This window comes from Myzus persicae, unplaced genomic scaffold (assembly GCF_001856785.1).
Source record: "Myzus persicae strain clone G006 unplaced genomic scaffold, MPER_G0061.0, whole genome shotgun sequence".
NCBI lineage: Eukaryota > Metazoa > Arthropoda > Insecta > Hemiptera > Aphididae > Myzus > Myzus persicae.
Genome location: NW_019104143.1, coordinates 28,918 through 52,937, shown reverse-complemented (window position 1 = coordinate 52,937; position 24,020 = coordinate 28,918). Strand labels below are relative to the sequence as shown.

Genomic DNA, 24,020 nt, shown 5'->3' with positions numbered 1-24,020 from the left:
AAAAAAAAAAAAAAAAAAAAAAATATTATTGAAATATGATCTTGGAAAATTATCACTGTAAGTATATTAATTATGGTTATGTATGATTATCATCATTTATAACTAACCTACTCAGACTCTATACAACTAATGTACTTCATTATTATTTTTAATTCTTGACAAAGCTAATATATTATTTCTCAACATTTAAAAAAAAGTAAATTATGTTCTACCTATATATACACTGCCATTATGTCAAACTCTTGTAAGTTCGTCTACATACTCGTAACTTTGGTTAAAAATGTATCATTTTTTTGGTTGTTAATAAATTTTAATTTCTCCTATATAACGTATTACAGATTTTTATTCAATACAATGGATATCGATCGATCGTTATATCGATAACATCGAATGTATTAAAATTATAGGTATGTAGGTACGCGTAGCATATTTACTTCGCGTGGACCTACATTGTAATCCTAACACGGATAAAGGAAAAAGACAAAAATACGGCTTAGACAGTAAAAATAAATTATATAATATTATTAAAAAAAAAAAGTTATAAAAAATGGTAACTGTAATAATATTTAAGAAAATGAAAACTGTCCACGGACAATGCGCAATAAACAATAATACAAATATTAACATCGTGTCGGCGTACAGCGTGTTTACTACCGCATAATTTTAACATAATAATATACGAACTGTATAGGTATATAAGTAAGTTATAACGCCGAGATTAAACTTTTGAACTTTCACAATAATAATTAAATAATATGGCAATGTACCTACACGTTAGCTGGGATAAGTAAAATTAAATTGTTCGTTCGTAAATTATTACTGAACGATCGGCCGGAACATTCTCACAACAGTTGTGCGGCCACTCAATCTCACCAACCGCAAACCGATTCCAATATAAACGGGCCAATGAAACGACGATGACATTATATTATTATGATATTATATTGTATGCGACACGGCGGCTGTACACCCGACAACGGTTATTGTTATGATGTTCACTTCTTGCGGTTATTATAGTAGACGCGCCCGGATGTCGACGACTTCGGATAGCACCTGGTCATCGCGTGGCCCGTGTAACCCGGCGGACAGGAGCACGTGGCCACACGGTTGCGGGCGTTGCACTCGGCGTCCACGCCGCACTGGCCAGTGCACACGTTCCGGCACTGGTAGTCGACGCACGTCTGGTCGTGACGGCACTCGGCGTCGGCGGAGCACTCGCCGCGCCTGCACCGGGACAGCGCGTCGCCCGTGTAGCCGGGCAGGCACGTGCACACCGGCCGCTCCTTGCCGGTGACGTCGTGGCCGGGCTGGCACCGGGCGTTCTCGCCGCACGGGTTCGGTTCGCAGAGGTCGGCCGGCTCGAACGGACGGCACCGGACGAACGGGTCACCGGTCATGGTCCGCGGGCAGCTGCATATGGGAGTCGCACCCCGCGCCTCGCAGTTGGCGTTGATGCCGCACACGTTGCCGCTGCACGGGTTCACGCACCTTTCGCCCGAGCACGCCGGACGGTCCGCTGGACAGTCGGCGTGCGACAGACATTCGGCCCGGCAGGATGTGTACGGGTCGCCGAAGTAACCCTGCGCAGGATAGACACACAGGTTAACTTTTGCGATGAGATAGGTACCATTACTACGTATTAACATTATTGGTTATTATTAACAACGAGAGTCTGGTATAATATTTGTTAAGTGGAGTCTCACGGCCGTTCCGTTAAGGACAACAATTAATGGGACGCTGAAATGGTATAATATTATAGTATAATAGTAGCCTTATCCGTATTTCTTCAGTTTAGTAGCGGTAACTGTAATTTTACATCTGTTTTTTCCCGCACGGATATTTTGAGTACGACATTTTTTTGAATAGTAGATTTTATGTCTTGACTCGAACTGTTTAAAACGCGTTTTAAAGATTTTTTTCGATCAATGCAACGGTTAAAAGTTTATATTTTTAAGCAATTTTCATTTGTTTGGTTCCTTTGAATTGAATTTCTACGGTTATTTTAAATTGTTCACATTAATAACGACCTGCAGGCGGAACGAAGGGTCTAAGGACTATTATATTATTATGTGTATTTATAGGTGCATGTGATAAATTCATTATTTGTTCTTATTTATAATTGTAAGCGATTTACTCCCAACTATCAATGATTTCGGTGCAAATGCTTAATACAAATTTCCGTGCAATATTGTTTTTTGGTACATATTACCAAAATAGTATCAAATAATCGTTTTAGGGTACTATAATCCTAATAAATTGTTGTACTCTGAGGTTTGAAGTCGGATTGATGTTGATCGTTTATTTTACTCGCAATATATTTAATATACCTACATTTTATTTATATTTATTAATTAATATCTTAAAATAAACTGTACCTTTGATTTACATCAAATCTAAGTACAAGTATTATTATTAATAGGTATTATTGACTTTATCACATAACCAATGAACTTGAGGACAATATTTAGATGAGATTGTTCGAAAAATGTAAATTTCGAACTATGGAACACACTTGGCTTTTCAACGTTATGGCATCGTTATAATATAACATATTATATACATATGCTAAAATATCAAGTCAAAAACTCACCTTCGGACACGAACAGGAAGCCCGGTGGTTGTGGACATCACATATCGCAGTCGGAGCACAAGTTCCCGCAGAGCATGCGGAAGTGCACTTGTACTGTTGGCACATCTGGGACGGACCGCAATCGTAGTCGGAGTCGCATTCGTGACGGCAACCGGAAGAAGGCGAACCGATGTAACCCGGAAGGCAGCTGCACACCGGCACGTCGTTGATCACTTCGCATTTGGTGTTTTGGCCACACGGGCTGGGGTAGCATAGTTCTTCTGGAAAGTGTTTGATTTAGATTTAGATTTAAATTTAAATAAGCACAATATTCTTCAACCACCAAATTAAATTAAATTCACAATTCAAAAATATTATTATTGAAAAAGTCAACTGGTTTTGATTGCCACCGTGGTTACACGATGTCTTCTCTAAAAGCCATTATTTTACTTACTTTAATTAATAGTGCTATTTTAAGGTTACCCCTAAAGTGTATTGAATAGAAAATTATATATATTCTAGCAATATTCCGTCCGTGGAAAAACACATTATGTAAAAAATAAACATTCAGACATTCATACAATTTTAATTTTTGAGAACATAGCTTTGCGTTAAATTTTAATTGTCCCTCTCTACGTGCCTAATGATATTCTAGATACTGGATTGAAATATAAATCCGCGCATGAAGAAGCAATAACATTTTACCAAAGATCTCACAACTGAATAGTTTCGCACTTTAATCCATTAATAAAAAAATTCTGTGCACTAATAACCGCAGAAAACCCTCCATGGTTACTTAACATAATTGGTGTTGTGATCTATTAAATACTAAAATAAATATACATTTTTATGACTTTTATCAATTTCAATATAGAAACTAAAAATGTTTTACAGTCTTAAGAAACATCAGTGAGAATGGGTTCTTTTAAAAATTATATATGTTCATTTAATTTTCTCTATTACCCATAATGTGCTTATTATGTCCCGAAGTAGGTGCATATTGTATAACAGCGGTTCTTAACCATAGGGTCGCGACCCAATTTTGGGTCGCTAATAATTTGAAATGGGTCGGCTAAAATTTAAAACGTTGGTATAATATTTTTATTTTTAAGCGTTATAATAATATAATATAAATAATAAATGAAACCGTTTTCGTAAATTCACAGTATTGATAATTGGTACAAAGAAAGTTACGTATCTTTCAGATATATTTTCGTTATTAAATGAGTTAAATTTGAGTATGCAAGGGCCATTAACTAATATTTTTACATGTTATAATAAAGTTGAAGCTTTTCTAAAGAAACTTGATCTTTGGATAAAACGAATTCAGGAAAATACATATGATATGTTTCCATCATATTATAATATGACTGAAGAAAAATTATTAAGAAAAAATGAAATTAATATAATGCAATGTCTAATTAAAACACATTTGTCGAAAATTAAAAAATAAATTATTAAAGTATTTCCCACCATCTCATGATATTCGATCAAACAATATGTGGATTCTTAACCCGTTTTTGCCCTGTGAAAATCATGAATTATCTTTATTAAATGAAAGCCAACTATTAGAATTATCGTCAGATAAATTATTAGAACAATCTTTTAACACTAAAAATTTAAACCAATTTTGGATATCTTTAAGAAATGAGTATCCTAATCTTTACGAAGAAGCATTAAAGAAATTAGTTCCTTTTGCAACAACATATTTATGTGAATCCGGATTTTCGACACTAACTACGATCAAAACCAAAGCAAGAAATAAGCTTGATGTCGAACCCACGATGCGTATTTCACTTACTAACTCCATAAAAGCTCAAATTGATTCATTGGTGAAGCAACATCAAGACCAAGGGAGTCATTAAGTTCTTCATTATTTAAATTAAAAATTATTTAAAAAAATATGTACAATACAATTATTAAAAGAAATGTTTATTTTTAAATATAATTTAATTAATATTATGACCTGTTATTAGTACAAGTAATATGAGTAAAAAAAAAATATTAAATTAAGAGTACCCAATAGTTATTTTTTATTCTGCCATTGAACATTATTTTATAATAAGGTCGCATGAAAAATTTGGTAAATATCTTGGGTCGCCACTACACAAAGGTTAAGAACCGCTGTTGTATAATATCTAAATCAAAAGGGAAAAATACAACACTCAAACGTGTTTGACGGTATGAACAAAATCATTTTTGAAATTCGCATGTTAAATATAATTTTATTTAACCAAACGCGGCGTAGGCGCTCCTTATATGCATAATTATGTGGTGATGACTTGAAAAGGATATTTCAATCGAACAACATAATCAAAAATATTGTCCGATTACACCTCGGAGTATTTGTAACCAAAATTATAAACTAAAATGTTTATAACTACATTAAAAACTTTCTATCATATCAATGTAAAATTATTTACGTGGGTCCATTTGGCGGCAAGACACGGATGGATCACCGACATGACGGGCTGGACAGGAACACACAGCAATATGATTCCTGGGTGAGCAGTCTGCGTTACGTCCGCATTGTCCTGAGCATACATCTTCACATTTGTAATTACGGCAAGCTTTCGAGTTTGGGCAGTCTTGATTGACTAAAAATAAAAAATAATAATTAAATATTTATCTATTGTTGGGTATGCCGTCTGGGTAGATTTCTTCTTTCCGCCGAATTAAAAAAAAAAAATCAGATTTTATTCACTTCACCGTATAGCGAATATTTGTTAAAATAAAAATAAATGTTTATGATCATATGATGAAATAATTATTTGTGTTGGCGATATTGAAATATTACAAAAAAACACAACGACAGTAATATCATATCATACCTACCTATACCTAAACTATATGTATAAAGTGTATAGCATAAAATGGTCACCGTTGTTTTTATTAGGTAGATATTACATAATATTTGCCATTTGTCAAGTGAACATATGAGTGACTAATGGAATATACAGGTAAATTATCATTAAAAAAAAAGTTCTGGAAATTATTTTAAGATAAACGAAAAATAAAACTTATGCAATTATCTCGGGTTTTTTTTTTTTTTTTTAATGCAAAATTACAAGTTTTGAATGAAACCGTCCCACTGTTCCAGCTAATTTATCACCTCGGTATAATGTTGCGATTATAATATATGCGTGTAACGACAACGGCACCCGAGTTGTCGAAAAGACAAAATATTGAATATAAACCCGCTGAATGCTATAATATCGTAATATTATATTGTATATGGTATATACTATATATATATAGTAGTTATGTCGCAATCGAAAAAATAATATTACGATTTATGACAAAATAATAATGATATGACTACGCGTTTACCTTCGCACTCGCCGCGTTGACAGTAGGTCGTCGGATTTCCCCAGTGGCCGGGCAGACAGCTGCAAACGGGTCTTCCCTCGGCCACGCGGCACTGAGTGTTGGAACCGCACGGACTTGGCGAACACGGATCAGTGTACCGACTCGTGTACGACGTCGGGTTGTAGATGATCATACCTGTTACAAGCACGCACACATTTCATAAGCATTTAAGTCGACGCGGTCACATTGTCATTTATGATAGACATGCAGGTAACGGGGGCTGTGCAGGAACAGACACCCCCTCGCCAAATTCCTGTAGTTACAACTATGTGTCAAATGTTAAATGTTGGTTTCTGAAAAATTCTATAAACTCGTTGACGATCGTCGAGCCTCGTCGTTGTAGTTATTTTATGTTTTTATAGTTATCACTTATCACTTATCGTTGTATAATTATTGTCGCTACAGATGGTCGGTAGGTACATGAACAATTTATTGGAATGTGTAATTATTTATTCATTTCACTGATCAACACCTGAACCGACTATTTATTTTGTGGTACACACATAACATAGCAAGAAAATAATATGTGAATAATATTATAATAAACACGATGATTGCGATGATATCAAACACCCTGAAAAGCAAAACGTACTTATTGTTTTCTTTTTTTTTTATGTGTAAATTAATGATAATTTTTTTCCTTTCAAATGTTGGCACCAATTTTATACTCATTTAAACGATTACTTTAAAATCAACTGAATATATATGCTATATATACGTAAATAATATTTTACTCATATACATTTGTAGTATTATTTTCATTTAGGGTTTTGATTATCATGATAATCGACAAAATATAACATCCCTATTAAAGTTATAAACCTAAAAATAATAATTGTGAGATAAATAATTATTTACCTATTTAAAAGTGAGATTTCGTAAATATGAAGTTCATGCATCTATCAAAGCAATAAGTAATAAATAATAATGAACACTCTGGACAAAATTGTTTATACTATACAGACATTTTATACGTAATGACTAATTAAATAATATTTAAAGATTACCGATCTTTGGTACCTACACGAAACTTATTTTGCTGGTAAATACATATATTTTTTCCCTTTGATAATTTTTTTTTGTATTTTAATACATTAAACTTCAATAGAAGGTTTTAATAAATAAAAATATCATCTACCATTTTTTTCAAACGTATTTGTTTGTTTTAGTTAATTTAAAATATTAATACTATTTTCAACAATATACATTTTAAAGAATTATGATTGTTTACTTAATTACCTTGTGTTATATGACCGATTGTGACGGCCACGAGGCCCAGCATTCTTAAACACTAAATGGTAAAAACAAAAAACAAAAACAATTATAATATTTCTTGTGAAGCTAATATAATATTATATAACTGTATTTTTTTTGTAATATGTCTATACGTATATCTGATACAGCTAAACACACTCATCCCAACATTGACCTCAATCTAAACATCTTTAACGATAACAAGGATATTTGACTAGTTATGGGCATTAAAATATGTATGTAGGTATCGTCGTTTTGGTGTTGGCCGGGGGGCATTTTAACGATTAATTATGTCATATGGACAATTTTATAAGCTAAAGCTTGCTGTAGCTTTCTTAATTCGAAAAAACATTCCGGAACTCAAAAAATAAATCATCAAAAAAATTGTAAGAAAAAATTTAAAAAAAGGATTTTTCAAAAATTTTTTCGTACAAATCTTCTCCTGACAATTACGAACAATTAAAAAAAAATTTGAGCCAAATCGGCCCAGCCGTTCTCAATTGATGAATTGTTATACATTTTTGGCTCCATTTATATGTAAATAGATTACAATTTTAAAATTTCAAGGAATAAAAGATATAATAACAATATGATTATCATATAATTTCCCGTGTATGGTGTGATAGACATTTAAACAGATAATTAGAAACATTAATATTTAAATTACAATAATTGCTTATAATATTGTTTTGAATATTACAAAGATCAAGACTTAGATTTCAGACAAATCGTATGTATCATTATGTGATAAATAATCTAAAATTTATTTAATTCTATAATAAATTAAATTTATTATAACGAAAGTTTATAAATATAATAATAATAATAATAATAATATGATTTTATTATGAACCTAACTTAATTAATATAGCTAACTTATCTACTGCATATATCATACGTAAATGAATATGATATATTTTAATCTGTTACCTAAATAATGGTTAATACTATGATGAATTTAACATTAAATATTTAATAGTAATAATATTTATAAGCATAGTATTTTAGCTTACCGCAGTCATGTTGTATCCGGACAGTATCCACCACACACAACTAACTCTTTTCTACCGTCAACGGGAGTATTTATAACATAAGACGATCCTTGCGTTTCATGGTCAAAATACGAAATATGGGCTTGACCAGTCTCGCTTGCTGCACAATATGCCCACCTTTGGGTTACCGACCGCCCACACGGAACAGAAAACTAAGACTTCTGAGCTGGGCGACTATAGGTAGATATCTCTACATAATATTATATTGTGATATGGCGGGACAAGACAATCGCGTAATTGACCAATTCAACGTGGCCACCAAAACAAACGCCCACAATAAAAATATAAAGTTTCTTTTTTTTTTGTTCTCATTACTCAGCTGTACACCTATATAATGTGTACAAAATGGCGTAGGCTATGTAGGAATTGCGAACAAATAATTAATGGTATGCGAAATATTACGCATTCGATTCGATTTTTGACGTCATACAACACCCATTATATGAATAAGTGTATTGCGAAAAAAGACTTTTTGCCTATCAATAAAATCATAACAACAACTACTAGGTGCAAATTGTTTTCGACCCTCGGAATTGTCTTAGAATTTTAGAGCGTATTTGAAATATTTATTATCTATATCAGTTATAGTTATCTATAGGTATACAAGCCTAGTTTACAGAATACAATTTTTATAATTTTACTTGACAAAATAAAGAACCGTCAACTTTTTAAGTATTATATGACAGCACAAGGTAGAAGATTTAATACGTTTGAAAGTTGAAACAAACAAAACAATATTTTAGTTTTATTTCAATGAATTGTAAATATATAGGTAGGTACAGATTAGTAAGGTATTACAATAATTATTGTATATTATACATTTAATATTTATACATATTATGTTATGTATCGATAACGATATTGTTTAGTTAGTACACGATGATATTTGATATACGATATTTCAAAATTATTTATTTGTATTTCAAATCTATTTTATGTTATTTTTGGTTTTCACAGCGTGCTTATTTACTAATTTAAATTTTAACATATTTTCATCCCCCGTGTAATTATGCAATGCTCGCAGGAGTGGTGCGGGTAAGGCGTAATTTATTTTTTCAAATACCTTATCGTTTAGCCAAGTATACATAATTTTGTATGACATAGTAAGTCATTAATAGTTTTTAGTTTTTATATTATGGCTATCTATTTTTGTATTTTTGAGTACTTTTACTACGTATACCATATATAATCACTGAAAATTGGAACTTAGCTATAAATTATAATATAGGTAGTATAGGTATACATAAACATTAAACGTACATACTTCATTAAGAATGTTTTTTTTATTCACCTGTTCCATATTTTTGGATAAGTATTTTGTTTTGAAGATAGTTTAATTGAACGGATTGTTTAAAATTAACTAGGTAACCATATATTTTTTATCTAAAAATTATTTTTACTTCATAAATATGTCTATTTCATGGCCACAACTTCCTAAGTTATTACTTATTGTTATTTTCAAAGTATTTTCCTTACACAATGTGAATGCTTGTATTCCGTTTACAGCAAAAATTCAGGTTAGTACCGTATAAAAGCATACATAACTATATCTATTTTTTTATAATTTCCAACTGAAGATTTGAAAACCCTGGAGTTTTATACAATGCCTGGAAATTCGTGTGTAATGTGAATAACTGTTTAAACATGTTCTATTGTTCTATATTTAACGAGTTTTTTTTATACAATACAATATTTATAGAACGACTGATTTGTCTGCAGGGGCAATGACAACTTTTAAAATAATCTTATACTATGCATTATAGGTGTCTGTGCTTATAAATCATGTTGCAGATGAGTTGTGTAAAAGCTTAAAAGCAATTGAAACTGAAATTTGATTTAATTTCTTATTATAGTTCTTTACCTACCATTTACTTATTATAATATAAGTAATGCGTAGCAACAGTTAGGCGATAGTAGTCGCCTGTTTTTCACTCCCTACCAACCATCTAAGTACCTAGTACAAAGATTGAGAATGTATACTCGATAATAATTCTCATAGTATTAATTAAGTACCTACAATATGTTTATTTTTATTATTATGACGTTTCAAATAATTTCCAAAATATAAACTGGTAATCTGTTTCTTTAATTCTGGTTATCTACTTACCCTTCCTATATAATCGCTTATAACCAAAAAAATAATAATTAGTTTTATAATAAATTATAATTCCAAGTCTACATACGTACTAGTTAAAACTAGAGGTTCTATATTTATTAGTAGTAAACACATTAGATACTGTAAGGTTGTGTATCTTACCTACATAATATTATTACCCATCATGTAATTATAATATTTGATTAAAAAATACTTATTATATTATTTATGAAAGTTTAAAATGTATTTTGTGGGAACTGGGAGTGTAAAAATATATATAATCGACAACAATTCATTTTTGAAATATTAATTAAGAAACTATTTTAACGGACACCCCCAGATAATATTTTATGTGACGTGAATGCTGACCGTTGTGTAGTGGCTTTGTAGTTAATATTAATAATAATAACAATCTACTAATGCAGAAGGCAATTATTAATTAATAATATTATTGTAGAACACTTGCGTATTGTAATGTTGTGGTCTGCGTACTATATACTTTTAATTTATTCATATTATTATAATACACATACTTATTATCAAACACTGATGCATGCTAGAATTTTAAATCCAAGCAAACGAGATTAATACATTAATAATCAATACCGTCGATCTATCGCTAATCGTTTTACTGCCCACACACGTTATAATTACTAACTACAAATAACAATATAATATGATGTTATAAATGAATATTACATCGAATCTTAACTAATATTTAAATACATTATTAATTATTATGCAATGTAGGTCCAACTACTCTGTTAAATACTCGGTTAAATGTAATTAGAATATGATAATAAGTATTTTTGTGGTATGCTTAGATTTTATTGCCAACCTATACTTATCAAAGACTGGAACCTGATGACTGATAGTTCTTTTGGATAACCTCGAGTTGGGTTCTTGATTTCAAAAATAGCATGAATTGGGTCCGGACGTATCTTATTGAGTGCCTACATGAGTTTGTCCAGCTAATTAGCGTTACCCAGAAGACACCACTTGGAGGTTGGCTATAGTAAGTCTTCCAAAATCTTTTTTTTTTGCTATGTTAAAATTATTAAAATATTAAAATAATTATTTAATCAGAATTTTTTTTTAAATTTTCCTTTAACCTTCATTTGCATTATAAAATTATTATAAAATTAGCTTAAAAAATATATCTTTCACAAAAGTTAACTGTAAATTATCGATTTAACAAAAAATGTTGCCTTGGAAAAAATACCGCGGACCCCCACTCATGTTTATTTTAAGCTATCAAATATTTCGGGACCCAACTCAAGTTTTCCCGTTTTTTTTTTTTTTTGATAATTTCAAACATCTTTGATGTCATCTTGTGTAAATTAATTTTGTGTCTACTCTTAAACATACATTTTGAATTGAAGGGGGGGGGGTCAGTCATTCAAAATATGACTTTATAAAACCACCGGATAATAGTATAAACTTTAAACGACTATAAAGCTGAAATTGAATGCATTACGGTGTTATAGTTGGTATTAAATTATTTATATATCCATTAATATTTTATATAAAATCTAGTTAAGTTCATGTTTTTTCTGTAGATAATTTTTAGTTTTTGAGGCTACTTCACAGTCAATGTTCTTTTCAACTCTATGTATACAACATATTTTATATTTTTTTACCAATACCACATTATGATGTGTATAATAATTATGTAGAATATATTATATGTACTAGAAAGCGAGTAATTTGAAACAATAACTTTCGAACGCAAAATGTTGTAATATAAGTACTAATCTGTACCATATTCGTCAGTATTTATCTAGGTACCTAGGTACAGCTATACATAAATATAACGTCTGTTAATTATCATTTGTCATGTTAACTTATAAAGATTGTTACTTAAATTTGCGTGTAAGCCATTAACATATGTGATGAAATATGAATTATTTTTCCAAAGTATTTTCATATTTTTCTTTTGATCGATTTTATTATTTTAGTCGGTTTAAAAAAATGTTAAGGAAATATTCCAATTCATTTTCACGACGACTACACGTAGGAGTAACACCGATTCAATTCATAATGGGAAAGGTCACTTGATAATATATTATGTGAACATTGTGAACAAGTCGTACACAATTATATGCGGCATTCTTAATAATATATTATGCTCATGTGCATCGAATAATATATTAAAAGATTTTAATTTTTAACAATACATTTTGTGTATATTATTATGATATTACGAACCAAGGACAAGTACAAAATCCATAAACGTTAATCATATTATTATTAAGTACTAAAATAAATATTCGAATATTCTATTATAGCTGTTGAGTGTTGACGTTGTCTGAGTGAAAGGTTTGTTTTAAAAAAAATGTGAAAATATGACTTATTTCTTTTAAAATTATAATATTATAGTAAATAATAATATATTATGCAACCTATGGCAACCATTTAAATAAACAGGAAGAATAATCTTTTTTTGTGAACTGAAAAAAAACACGTATGTGATTTACTCTTTTTCCACCTGTATAGTGGTTGAAATAGGCGTACAAACGGGCGAGGCCGTTTTCGACCAAAAACGTACTCTTCCCTTTTCGGCCGATTCACTTTTCGACCAAATTTAAAAAAAACTGATTCCCTTTTCGGTCAAAACAAAAATGTATGTAATATATGTAAAAAAAAAATAATATATAATAATTATTATTATGTATAATAGTAGTGTGAATAATATATGTATAAAAAATAAACTAAAAGGTATAGAATTGTTGTACAATTATGGCCAATATCTATATTAACATTATTTTTATATTTAATTGTATTTTTACAAGGTATATGTAGTAAGTAACTGCAAGACCGATTGCTGTACTTATTTTAGAGTCACTGTCATTAGCCAAGATAAAATATCAATAACTGATTAAATTCTCTCGTTTAATTTTTGGAAAGTCAATGCTTGTGCAATAGTTATATACCTAGTGCCTGTGAGTGTACTTATTCGTTGCATCGTTTTTATAGCTTATAATTTTTTATGTGTAAAAAATAAAATAATGTGTGTCCAATAATATTCAAGTACCTAAGTAGGTATCTACATTTTATCTTTTATTCATAAATAATTTATTATTTCAGACGAATTACAGTCAATGAGGATGGTATTATTACTGCCACTCGCTTAGTCACATAAACTGCAGTCTTCAATCTCAATATTATTAAACAATTAAAATCCGTTACAATAATTAGCTTATTAAACAATGATTATTAAAAGTTCACCAGCTGGTTATCAAAATTAAAAAAAAATTGTTTATATAAAATCAACTAGAGTTAAACTATAGAAAAAAAAATGGGAAGTCGAGCACGGGCGTCAGTAGGCAAAAAAAATGATGTTAAATTACTAAAAATAATGAGTCACATAAGTCTTGTGAAAACTAAGATGAATAAAATAAAAGATGACTTTTTGAAACCAAGTTAATAATATTAGGTTTGTAATATACCTAATAGTTATATAAGTGATATTAACTATTAACAAGAGATATGTACGGGGAATCTGTTTTTGCCCAAAATCAACTTTTTGGTTTTCGCCCAAATGACTTTTTTTACCCAAACACAAAAAAGAGTGATTTGGTTTTCGCTCAAAGAAATATTATTCATAGTAAACGATAAAGCATTTTGGTCACCACTGCCCATTAGGTAAAAGTGGCGTAAACTCCAGAATCTAAATTAAATTATATCTTGCCAGTAAATCAGATAAGTTATAATTGAGCTGAATGTACGGACACAATTCGAGATAAAATTATATGCCACAGTCGTTCGCTCGTGCCGAATAATCAGACAAGTTTGTCAAGTATATATTCGAATTACAATTTATCTTAATAGATTTTACTTTAAATTTAAAATGTCCGTGGTATTTTTAGAAAGTAAAAGAGGAAAAAAAATTATTGTTTTCAACAAATATAAGTATAATTTTGGTTCGGAAAATATTTCAACTGGCTTAATTCGTTGGCGCTGTATGCCTGTATTTAACGTATTTGTTCAACAAGGATATACACGACAACTGATGGAGTAGTAACGAGTGCACTAGATTCCATTCAACAAGACCACACACCATCAAATGAAAACGAAATTAATAGACAAATTGTAAGTACAGCATGTAAACGTAAGGCCGTAGAGTATGCCCATACTTATCCAAAAAAAATAATACTTAAAGAATTATCACGAAATCCCTATATAGATAATTTCACCAATGACGATATAAATAAAATCCAATATGTTTTTTCGTTTACTACGAATAATATTTCTTTGGGCAAAAACCAAATCACTCTTTTTTATTTTTTGGGTAAAAAAGGTCATTTTGGCGAACACCAAAAGGTTGATTTTGGGTGAAAACATGTACGGCCGTGTGCATTTGCACTCCTTTACATACCAATGACAATACTAAGCTGTTATAAAACACATGGTTCAAGTGATATACATTTTCAATATCAATAAAACCCAACAATTAATGTTGAACACGGTTTAATGCTTTTAATTTTATGTTCAACAACAATTTTTTGTTTTAAAGGTTTCAAAAACATACATACATTATTATTAGTTGTACATTTTTTAAAATTGATAAGCCATATAAAAGTTAAAAAATGCATTGACTTCTTAAAACCTCTATATATATATATATATTATGTATAAGGTACATCAGTTACACGATATGGACACATAAGTAATGTATATATTATTGTAAAACTATGCGATTTTATATAACTATTTAAAAAAATGATGTACATACAATTTAAAATATAATTGTATAAATTGTTTCATTGAGGTTTGCTATTCAAAAACAAAAAACATTCAGTTATACATATAATAAACAAAATAAAACTTAAGATGCATGAACCACAGAAATACACTGTTGAGTTGTCATATTAATTAGTAGTCATTTTACAATTTAAAAAGTGTGTTAATAAATCCGAAATCGTGTATGTTAAATGACGATTGACAACTAATAACAATCACCACTGCTTATATTATATAGTTTTCTCATCCAAATCGATGTGCCACACCATTTTTTTTTCGTCGGCGATTCGAGCGCGAAAAACCCGCGACAAGCGCAAAAATGATGTGACGCCTCGATTCATGTGAGAATTTGACAAAAAATACAACTGAGTATTTATTTTTACAATTAAGATAATGTTCTAAAAATAAAATGTATAGCCCAGATTTTGAAGATAGAAAAAAATTACAAAAAAATCTTCATAGTGACATCACACTGAGTGCGCATATACTACTTACCTCATTCATTTCAGAAACATCCTGTGTAGTAATTGCATTTTAGTTTTAGTAATATATACTACAAATAGTAATTAACGAATATTTTATAAAACATAGGTATTAATGTATTATAATATATATGTATATTTCACTTGTGTATTGCGGTAACACTTGTAGATTGCTTTTTCAACACAAAATTAACATGTAATAGAACTTTCTTGTGAAATTATTTCCGACTTAACTCCAAATCTAATTTAGATATTTTATGGCATCGTAAAGCTACATTTTGAAACAAAAAATATTTCAAAAAAGTTAACACTAACTCGAAGAGCGACATAAAATAGTTTTAAAAGTGACGTTTCTATTCCATCGAATTCAAAGTAAAAGGATTTTATTTTGTCTATAAAAACAGGGTTTATCTTTTCACGTGCACGATCAATGCGCTGAAATCTTAAATTTTTTTTCACTTAAGTATTGCCGTACCACCTGTAGATTGGTATTTCAACATAAATATAACTTGTTATTGAATTTTCCAATATAAATATTTCCAAGTGTCGGACGTTATCTGTGTTTGTGTGTGGGATTTATTTTTATTTTTACAATAGTTTATATTTACTAGGTCACCAGTAAAGAAAAATATATAAAACTGATATTTTATATCAATATCTACGTTCAATTTTAATCCGGTTAACGAAGTATCTTGTTTAATATTATGAATATCAAAATGTTCTTGTATTTTTCTGTTTAATATTAATTTGTCACCGATATACCATACCAGAGATACACAAAGTTCTATATTTTTATAGTTACCTACTGGCTACTACCGACTACCCACTATCATGCAACAATATAGTCGTAGGTTGAATTGGAGACCCTAACGATTACCATAAAAATGATAGAAATGTATGCATTACAGTGTAGTAAAAATAAATTAAAATATTATTGTTAGGTATAGTATAAAAGTTTGTAATCATGAACTTCTCAGCAATAGTAAAACATTAAAATTTTATCAAATTATTGTAAGCTGGTAACGTTATATTTTTTATGTTATTGGAACTATCGCAGTTGAGTAAATAATTGAAGTATACTACGACTTTTGACACATGTGACACGGCAACCAGCAAATACTAGATTAATTTTCCTAACGGAAATGATACTAAAGTTGAAAATCAAAACATTTTATTTACTATAAAGTCTTTATAACATTGTGAAATCGACACAATCGGAACGTTCAGAAACTAAAAACTTATGTTTTAATTTGGCACAACTAAACATGCTGTGCATTTGTGCCTTTTACCCTCCCCCACCCTTAGCGAGCTTACAAAAACAAATATCGTAGAAGGCTGTTTAGTTTACACAACTGCGTACTTGTTCTTTAGCATGACAAAACATATCGTTACCAGCTTGAAACAAGTTGATAACATTTAGTATCTTACTACCTATTGTTCTTACACAAACGATCACGACATTTTCTAATAGAATAATGATTTCAATTTATGGTTTATACATTTTTATGATAATCGTTGAGGTGTCCAATTCAATCCGCCTAAATTATTCTGTGATTAAAGGTAACTAATTTTATTTTATATATTCAATATTTTATTCTTAAAAGTAATTTTAAAAATGAATATCTAATAAAATTATTTTGAAAACGTCATCAAGTGGAAAAAATCGTAAAATAAACCTTTTGTGCAAATTTCAAGTATCTACAGTTATTAGTTTTTTAGTTACAACAAAATAAGAAAATCGTTCCATGAGAAATCAAGTAAATAGATATTTATGTTGTAAAAATTTGATCTTCAAACGCGCATAAAAATGTTATTTGACTTTCCGAAAGATATTTTTTTTTGATAAAGGTAGACAGACCTATAAGGAATCATGTAACTAATTTATAAATCTTAGATATAAAACATATTTTTTAGGAATTTCTAACTAAATATAATTTACTAATTTTCGTGATTTATATTAATTTTGTCAAAATTCTAAGTTTAAAGGCTCGTATAAAAAATTATTGTGGATTTACGCTCAACATTTCCTTTAATTTCATTAACAATAACTTACAAGAAACCTTGTATTACTTTTACAAGTTTTTTGACTAAGAAAAAATTTTTTTATCGACTTTAGTTTGAAAAAAATAAATAATACTCGAAAATTTCATGTGCCGATAAATAGTTCGACACAAATCAAAATGTTATGGTGTATAGAAAATGCTTACACTAATTTTTGTTAGAGTTACACTAAAAACCAAAGTCGAATTAGATTCACTTTCCTACCAGAAAAGTTGCTGTTAAGAAACTCTTTTACTGTTCGAAACCGTGATGACGGACACAAAAAAAAAATAATAAATACATACATATAAACACACACATCATTGTAAAATTAATATGTTAATCGCTCCACTCAGAATCTAAAATCAAAATTGAATTAAAAAATATCAGTTTAATGAAAACAGGACAAGTCGAATAAAAAAAATTGTATTTTATAAAAATATTATTTCAATAAAATAATCAAAGTTGTGTTGAAAAATTACCCTCCAGAAAGAGCTAGATGCTCTTGTTTTGTGGTTCAATTCTATGGGACTAAGCTTCAATGTAGGTAAATGCCAATCTATGTCTTTTGCCCGTAGTAGAAATGTTATTCACTACACGTAGGTACTTGATAAGCGGGTCAAGCATTAATATTGTTACTATGAAGAAAGACTTGGGTATTTTTTTATATCCAAATCTCGATTTTCATTATCATATTGAGGCTGTTTGCAGTCGTGCATTCAAGATGCTCGGCTTTGCCATACGCACTTCTAAAGAATTTAGGCTCTCTAGTTCTCTCAAAGCTTTATATTGCTCCCTTGTACGACCTCTTTTAGAATACTTTTCCATTCTGTGGGACCCTTTTACGGCAGCAGACTCTTCTTGCATTGAGAGGGTCGAGAGGCGTTTTTGTTCTTTGGCGTCATTTATTTTGCAAATTCCACAACCACCACATAATTATTGGCCAGTGATGAATAAACTTGGACTCTTGTCCCTGGCAGGTAGAAGAGTTGATGCTAACTTGGTATTTTTGCATAAGCTGATTGACGGACGTGTGGATGCTCCCTCTCTCCTTTCGTAAGATGCGCTTTAGTAACGAGCACCTATGCTTCTCTTAGAAAGTTTTATTCTATTTTTTTTTTTTAGTACTTAATCTGTTATTACTTATTACTGTTTTTACCTTTGTTCAATTTTTTGTTTTATTTTTATTTGTTTATAATCGCCGTATTATTTGGCGTTTACCTATTTATTGTTATTTATTCATATTCATTACTACTAATTGTGTTGTACTATTGGGCTCATAGCCCGTTCATACATATAAATACATATAAATAAGTAAATAAATATTCATATTAATTCTATAACATTTTAATTTGTATAAATAAACCATATTTAATAAAAAAAGCGTAGTTGAATAAAAAATCTAAATTGGATAAAACTTCAAAATGATTGCATTTCCCTATAAGTCCCCCGCCAAAACTTTGGTTTTTTAAGAAAATATGAATGCCTACAAATCAAAAAAAAAAGATTTAACAAAAGTAAAAACCAGGTATAAACAGGCTACAAAAAAATTGCAAAAAAAAAAATTGTATTTCCGTCGGATGTTGTAACTTTAACTATTTATGTATTATTGTACTATTATTATTATGTTTAGGATAAAACCTTAAATTTATATTCAAGTTGAAGCACGTCTAATGGGAGGCCTCTTCCCTCTGTCTCTTCTGCCTGTTTTTGTTCTATGACATTACTTAAGCTTATTGTTAAGGGGGGACATTAGGTTTAGTTGCAATAACTATGTTCCAAGTAAAATTTTCAGAGTTGTGTGCATTTTTTTTTGGCGATTTTGTTGTTTTTAGTTCTTTTTGAATATATGGCATAGCAAAAAATATCTGTAACAAGTATTAATAATCTAAAAAAAGTATTTTATTAATACCAATATTATGATTGGTAAATATAGTTTGTGTTTGAAATTTTTTTTTCTAAATACAGACGTCAGATCGAAGCCTTATTTAATTAATCGAATGGCAGATGATTCTTATAATTGTTATCGGTCAAATTATGATTATAGTAAGTATTTCCAAGTTAGCATTTCTATACGTACGTTTCCCCAGCCCCCCACATATCAATTTTCCCAAATTTTTTTTACTAAATGTTGGGAAAAAAAAATTTGGGAAAATTGATATGTGGGGGGCTGGGGAAACGTACGTCATTTCTATACGTAAATACAATTTTTATAGCTTGTTCATGTAAATATATAATCTATTAACATTATTTTTAGATGTTTTCCTCAGCATAATATATTTTATTACATAATTTCCTTTAACTGAGATAATTTTTGAGGATAAGAAAATAACCAAAAAAAAAAAAATGGTAAATATAAGGGCAATTGAATTTCAAATTTTTATAAATTTTACGAACTATCACTTTTGTTCTAAATTTCTAAAGTATAATAATAAATCTTTTATAAAGATAAACCAAGTACTTTAGGTAAAAACTTAGACGTTAGTTGTGTTTATGAAACTTGTTAGTTCAAATTTTTTTTGGAAAACATTATTTTAAATATTAAAAGTTACAAATGAAGTATAAACTCAGGTGAAAAAAAAAGAATTTAAAAATAGTTCAATTGTGTTAAAAAATATTTCATACAACTGCTTTGTAAATGGTAGAAAATAAAATCATTAAAACCAAATAATAATATTTGATGTTTTTTATGTAACATTCATTCGTTAATTATTATCCTAGTACTATAATATATTAATATATATAGTATTTATTATTGTTAATAAATTAATATATATATACTTTTTAATAAATTGAAATTGAAATATAATATTCTACTAACGAAGGTACATAAGTTTATAATAAGCTATCGTATTTTTATATCTGTGTAAAAATTATTTTTCATTTTTTTTTTACACTTATATTTTAAACGATTTGATAATAATTAAATCTGCTAATACACACTTTTCAAACTAACCATCGTGCATTATACAACAAAATATTATAATTTCAGTCGGTGTACAGATGTTGGATCCACTGGACTATTTTTTGTCAATTTACAGTAAGTTATTTTCTGTAGTAAGTTAAATTTTCATTTCCCAGTATATTTCATGCACAATGAAATGTAAGACACATAAATTATGTTTTTAAAAAATAATATACATTGCAAAAATGTCATATATAATATTATTTTATCATAATATATAATGACTATACACACGAGCCACGTTGTGGAAGTAAGTTAAGTCCAACATATCTTTTTTGCAACACAATTTTATACAAATATAGACAAGTAGTACACATTTTTGTTTTTTTGTTCGGTGATTTATTTTATAACCACTTTCTATTATATACGTATACATTTTTATCTTAAGACATAAAAAAGTTTTACTTATATATACTAGTACTTGAGAATTAATGTATTAATGTTAATTCCTTATTATTATAAGCAGTATTTTTTATACCATTATATAAATAAATTTAAACTATCTAGTAATAGTGTCATGTATTTATACATAATAATTTATATTAATATCAATATAAAATTGTAATTAATTCCTTTTAAATTTATTAGATTTAGGATTGATATGGCCTAATTTAAACAAGAAATAAAATAATTTTTTAGTGTCGAAACAGTACAATTATTTATGAGATTAAATAGAATTGCATTACTGTAAAACTAAAAACCATTGTTTTTTTTTTTTAAACCGATTAAAATCAATAATATTTGTATATAATTAAAAGGGAAATGTGTTATTTTGGACAAAATAAGTGGAGGGATGTCATCCCCAGTGTCCCTCCTCCTACAGTGATCACCGAGTATATTTTACAGGAACAATGATAATTCGTATTGGTTCATGGTTGGGTGTAGTTTAGTTTTGAAAATGATAAAAAAATAGTTTTAAAAAAAATAGGTACCTACTACAAATGGAAAATGTATTATAATTTTAATAATAAATATTGAAAAAAATCGGATACATATAATTTTATTTGAATTAATAAAATTTAAAGGTAAAAATAATAACTCCACATTAGGATAATAGGATATAAGTACAAAGATTTTTGACAAATGTGTATTATGCATACATCAGTAGATCTTTAATCCTTTAATGTAAACAATATTTTATTAATTAATTATTATGCCAGTTGATCGCAACGTTAATAGTACAATATTATTAATGGCAATAGAAATCATATTAAAATAATCATAATTTGTATTTATGTCAGATCAACTAATATTATAACTTCAAATTTTATTTTGATTATTGATCTTATAAACCCGACAACTACGGCCATTAGTTACAATTTAAATTGGGTTACAGTAATAACAGTTTTTACAATTTTTTTTTTTTTTGTGTCTATAGAGTACAAATTTATTTATCTTAACTATTTTTTTATTGTTTTATTCCAACAGATCCATATTATTATTGTGAGTTTTGGATTTTAATAACAATTATCTGCTTTAAAGTGTGCGTATTATTAAGTAGACGTAAGCCATATTAATATATTATTCTGAACAAAATAGGTAGTTTACATGTTGACGAACATCCTCCACATACCAAAAAAAAAATTTAGAAGCCCAGCTACTATTTTCAACAAATTGAGACAATATGAGGATATTGTGGCATAATATCCATCAGATATAAATACCGACTAATTAACCATCGCGGAGCTATGAATACAACCATACTACCATAGATGATAAAATAAGTTGATATTATTATGTGAACAAAGACCAAAATATTATATCTGATGATATTTTGAAAAACTCAAGCATATTATGAATGCCTGTTTTATAAGAGTTTGTTCACCATCCAATAAATTAAGCTTATAAATGATCGGGGCCAACCTCTGGAGTTCTTTGACATTACATAATGATAATATATCACTCGTAGGGGAAGACAATTTATACTTTTAGAAAACCATAGTTAGGTTAGGTATTTTATTATTATGTATAGAATTTTTTAATTTTTTAACTAGATTATAATTATTATAATATTTATAAATATTATATTTGACATTTAAAAATGATTTATATTTCTAACCTACCAACCGACCAACCTTCGATAAAGAACAAACACCATCAAGATAAACATAGAAATAGCCTTGTGATTTTTATGCCATTATGCCGAAATATATATTTGTATCTTAAAATAAAACACTGATATTAAAGATCACTAAATATATAATATGTATGTGTCAGTAATCAACTAAATTAATTATAATTCTATATATTTCGATTCATCTATGCAACTGATGAACAGTGGGCTTTTTATCTAATGTAAACGAATATTAAATGTATAATGAACTTGTTTTTATTTTTATCAAAGAAAAGAAAAAGCCTCGATAGCGTGGAAATTGGCTTGTTTTTTACATGATAACATGTTCTTAAATAATTTAAATTACATTGTACAGTTGAATGTCTTTCAAAAATAAAATTATATTTTTGATGGATTCTTCGTCGGGGCCCAGTGCGTCGTGAAGATGTTCTGGTATATTGTGTTTTTGTCAGGCCTCTTTCGTGCCTTTACATTCAGTAAGGATATGATATTGATTGAAATTGTACATCCTCACGTAAGGCATGTTTTTTTTCATTAGGTGGCCATGTGTGTGGTGTGTATGACCTATTCGGGGGCGATTTAATACTACTTCGTCTCTTCTTTTGAGAGACATTGGGCTATTCCATTTTTCTGTTGTTCTTTTTATTTCTTTTAATTTAGTGTTCATTTTTAGCCATTCGTTTTGCCATTTATTTTTTATTCGGTTGTAGATAATTTTTTTTATATCTTTGTCAGATTTTATATTCCATAGGGTTAGTTGATGTGGGTTATTGGCTTTTTTCTTAGCAAGTATGTCTGCTCTTTCATTACGAGTTATTCCGCAGTGCCCGGGAATTCATGAGAAAATTAAGTCATTGTTAAATGTATTAATCAAGTTGATAATTTTATTAATTATAACATATTATCGTTATTTATATAACTAAGATTAGATAAAGTGCTCACGGAGTCTGTTAAAATTATGTACTTATTATTTTGCAAGTTGGCACTTATTATATAAGATAGGGCTTTATTGTTATAGCTAGTGTATCGACTGTAAATATGCTACAATTATCCGACAACCTCTCAGAAAGCTCGGTTTGTTGAAGAACTGCAGCAACACCCACACTTTTGTCTGTTTTTGAGGCGTCTGTATATATATATGTATGTGGTCCGGTAATGTGTTTATTACTTCATAGAATACATTTTTGTATGAATGATTTGGGGTTTCTTTTTTGTTGTGAAACGCTATCGACATATCAAATGAGTATTTTGTCGTTGTCCATGGAGGTTTTACGAATATTTCTCTAATCAATATATTATTTATTTCTAATTTCAGTTCCCTCTTTTTCTTTAATTCTTTCGTACATAGGTTGTATTAATGTTTTGTTTTAAACGTAT

At 29.0% G+C, this 24,020-nt stretch overlaps 2 protein-coding genes across 14 annotated transcripts in view; one reads left to right on the top strand and one right to left on the bottom strand.

Moving 5' to 3' along the window:
- Positions 1–496: 496 nt before the first annotated feature.
- LOC111039186 (slit homolog 1 protein-like) lies at positions 497–8,282 on the bottom strand. Its single transcript, XM_022322552.1, has 6 exons — positions 8,206–8,282; positions 7,178–7,229; positions 5,900–6,073; positions 4,993–5,166; positions 2,591–2,850; positions 497–1,580 (listed from the first exon to the last, which is right to left on the bottom strand). The coding sequence occupies exons 1-6, from the start codon at positions 8,212–8,214 to the stop codon at positions 996–998; spliced, it is 1,254 nt and encodes a 417-aa protein (XP_022178244.1). The 5' UTR covers positions 8,215–8,282; the 3' UTR covers positions 497–995.
- An 8,683-nt stretch (positions 8,283–16,965) lies between these two features.
- The window catches only part of LOC111039184, a 28,747-nt gene continuing 21,692 nt past the window's right edge, over positions 16,966–24,020 (top strand). For 5 of the 13 annotated variants that reach the window (XM_022322543.1, XM_022322545.1, XM_022322536.1 and 2 more), the window contains exons 1-4: positions 16,968–17,124; positions 19,573–19,650; positions 20,597–20,644; positions 21,998–22,012. In XM_022322543.1, coding sequence (XP_022178235.1) covers positions 17,040–17,124; positions 19,573–19,650; positions 20,597–20,644; positions 21,998–22,012 — 226 coding nt within the window. In that variant the 5' untranslated portion in view covers positions 16,968–17,039. Of the gene's footprint in view, positions 17,125–19,572; positions 19,651–20,596; positions 20,645–21,997; positions 22,013–24,020 lie in introns of all 13 variants that reach the window. The other 8 variants (XM_022322537.1, XM_022322535.1, XM_022322534.1 and 5 more) reach the window with 6 other exon arrangements.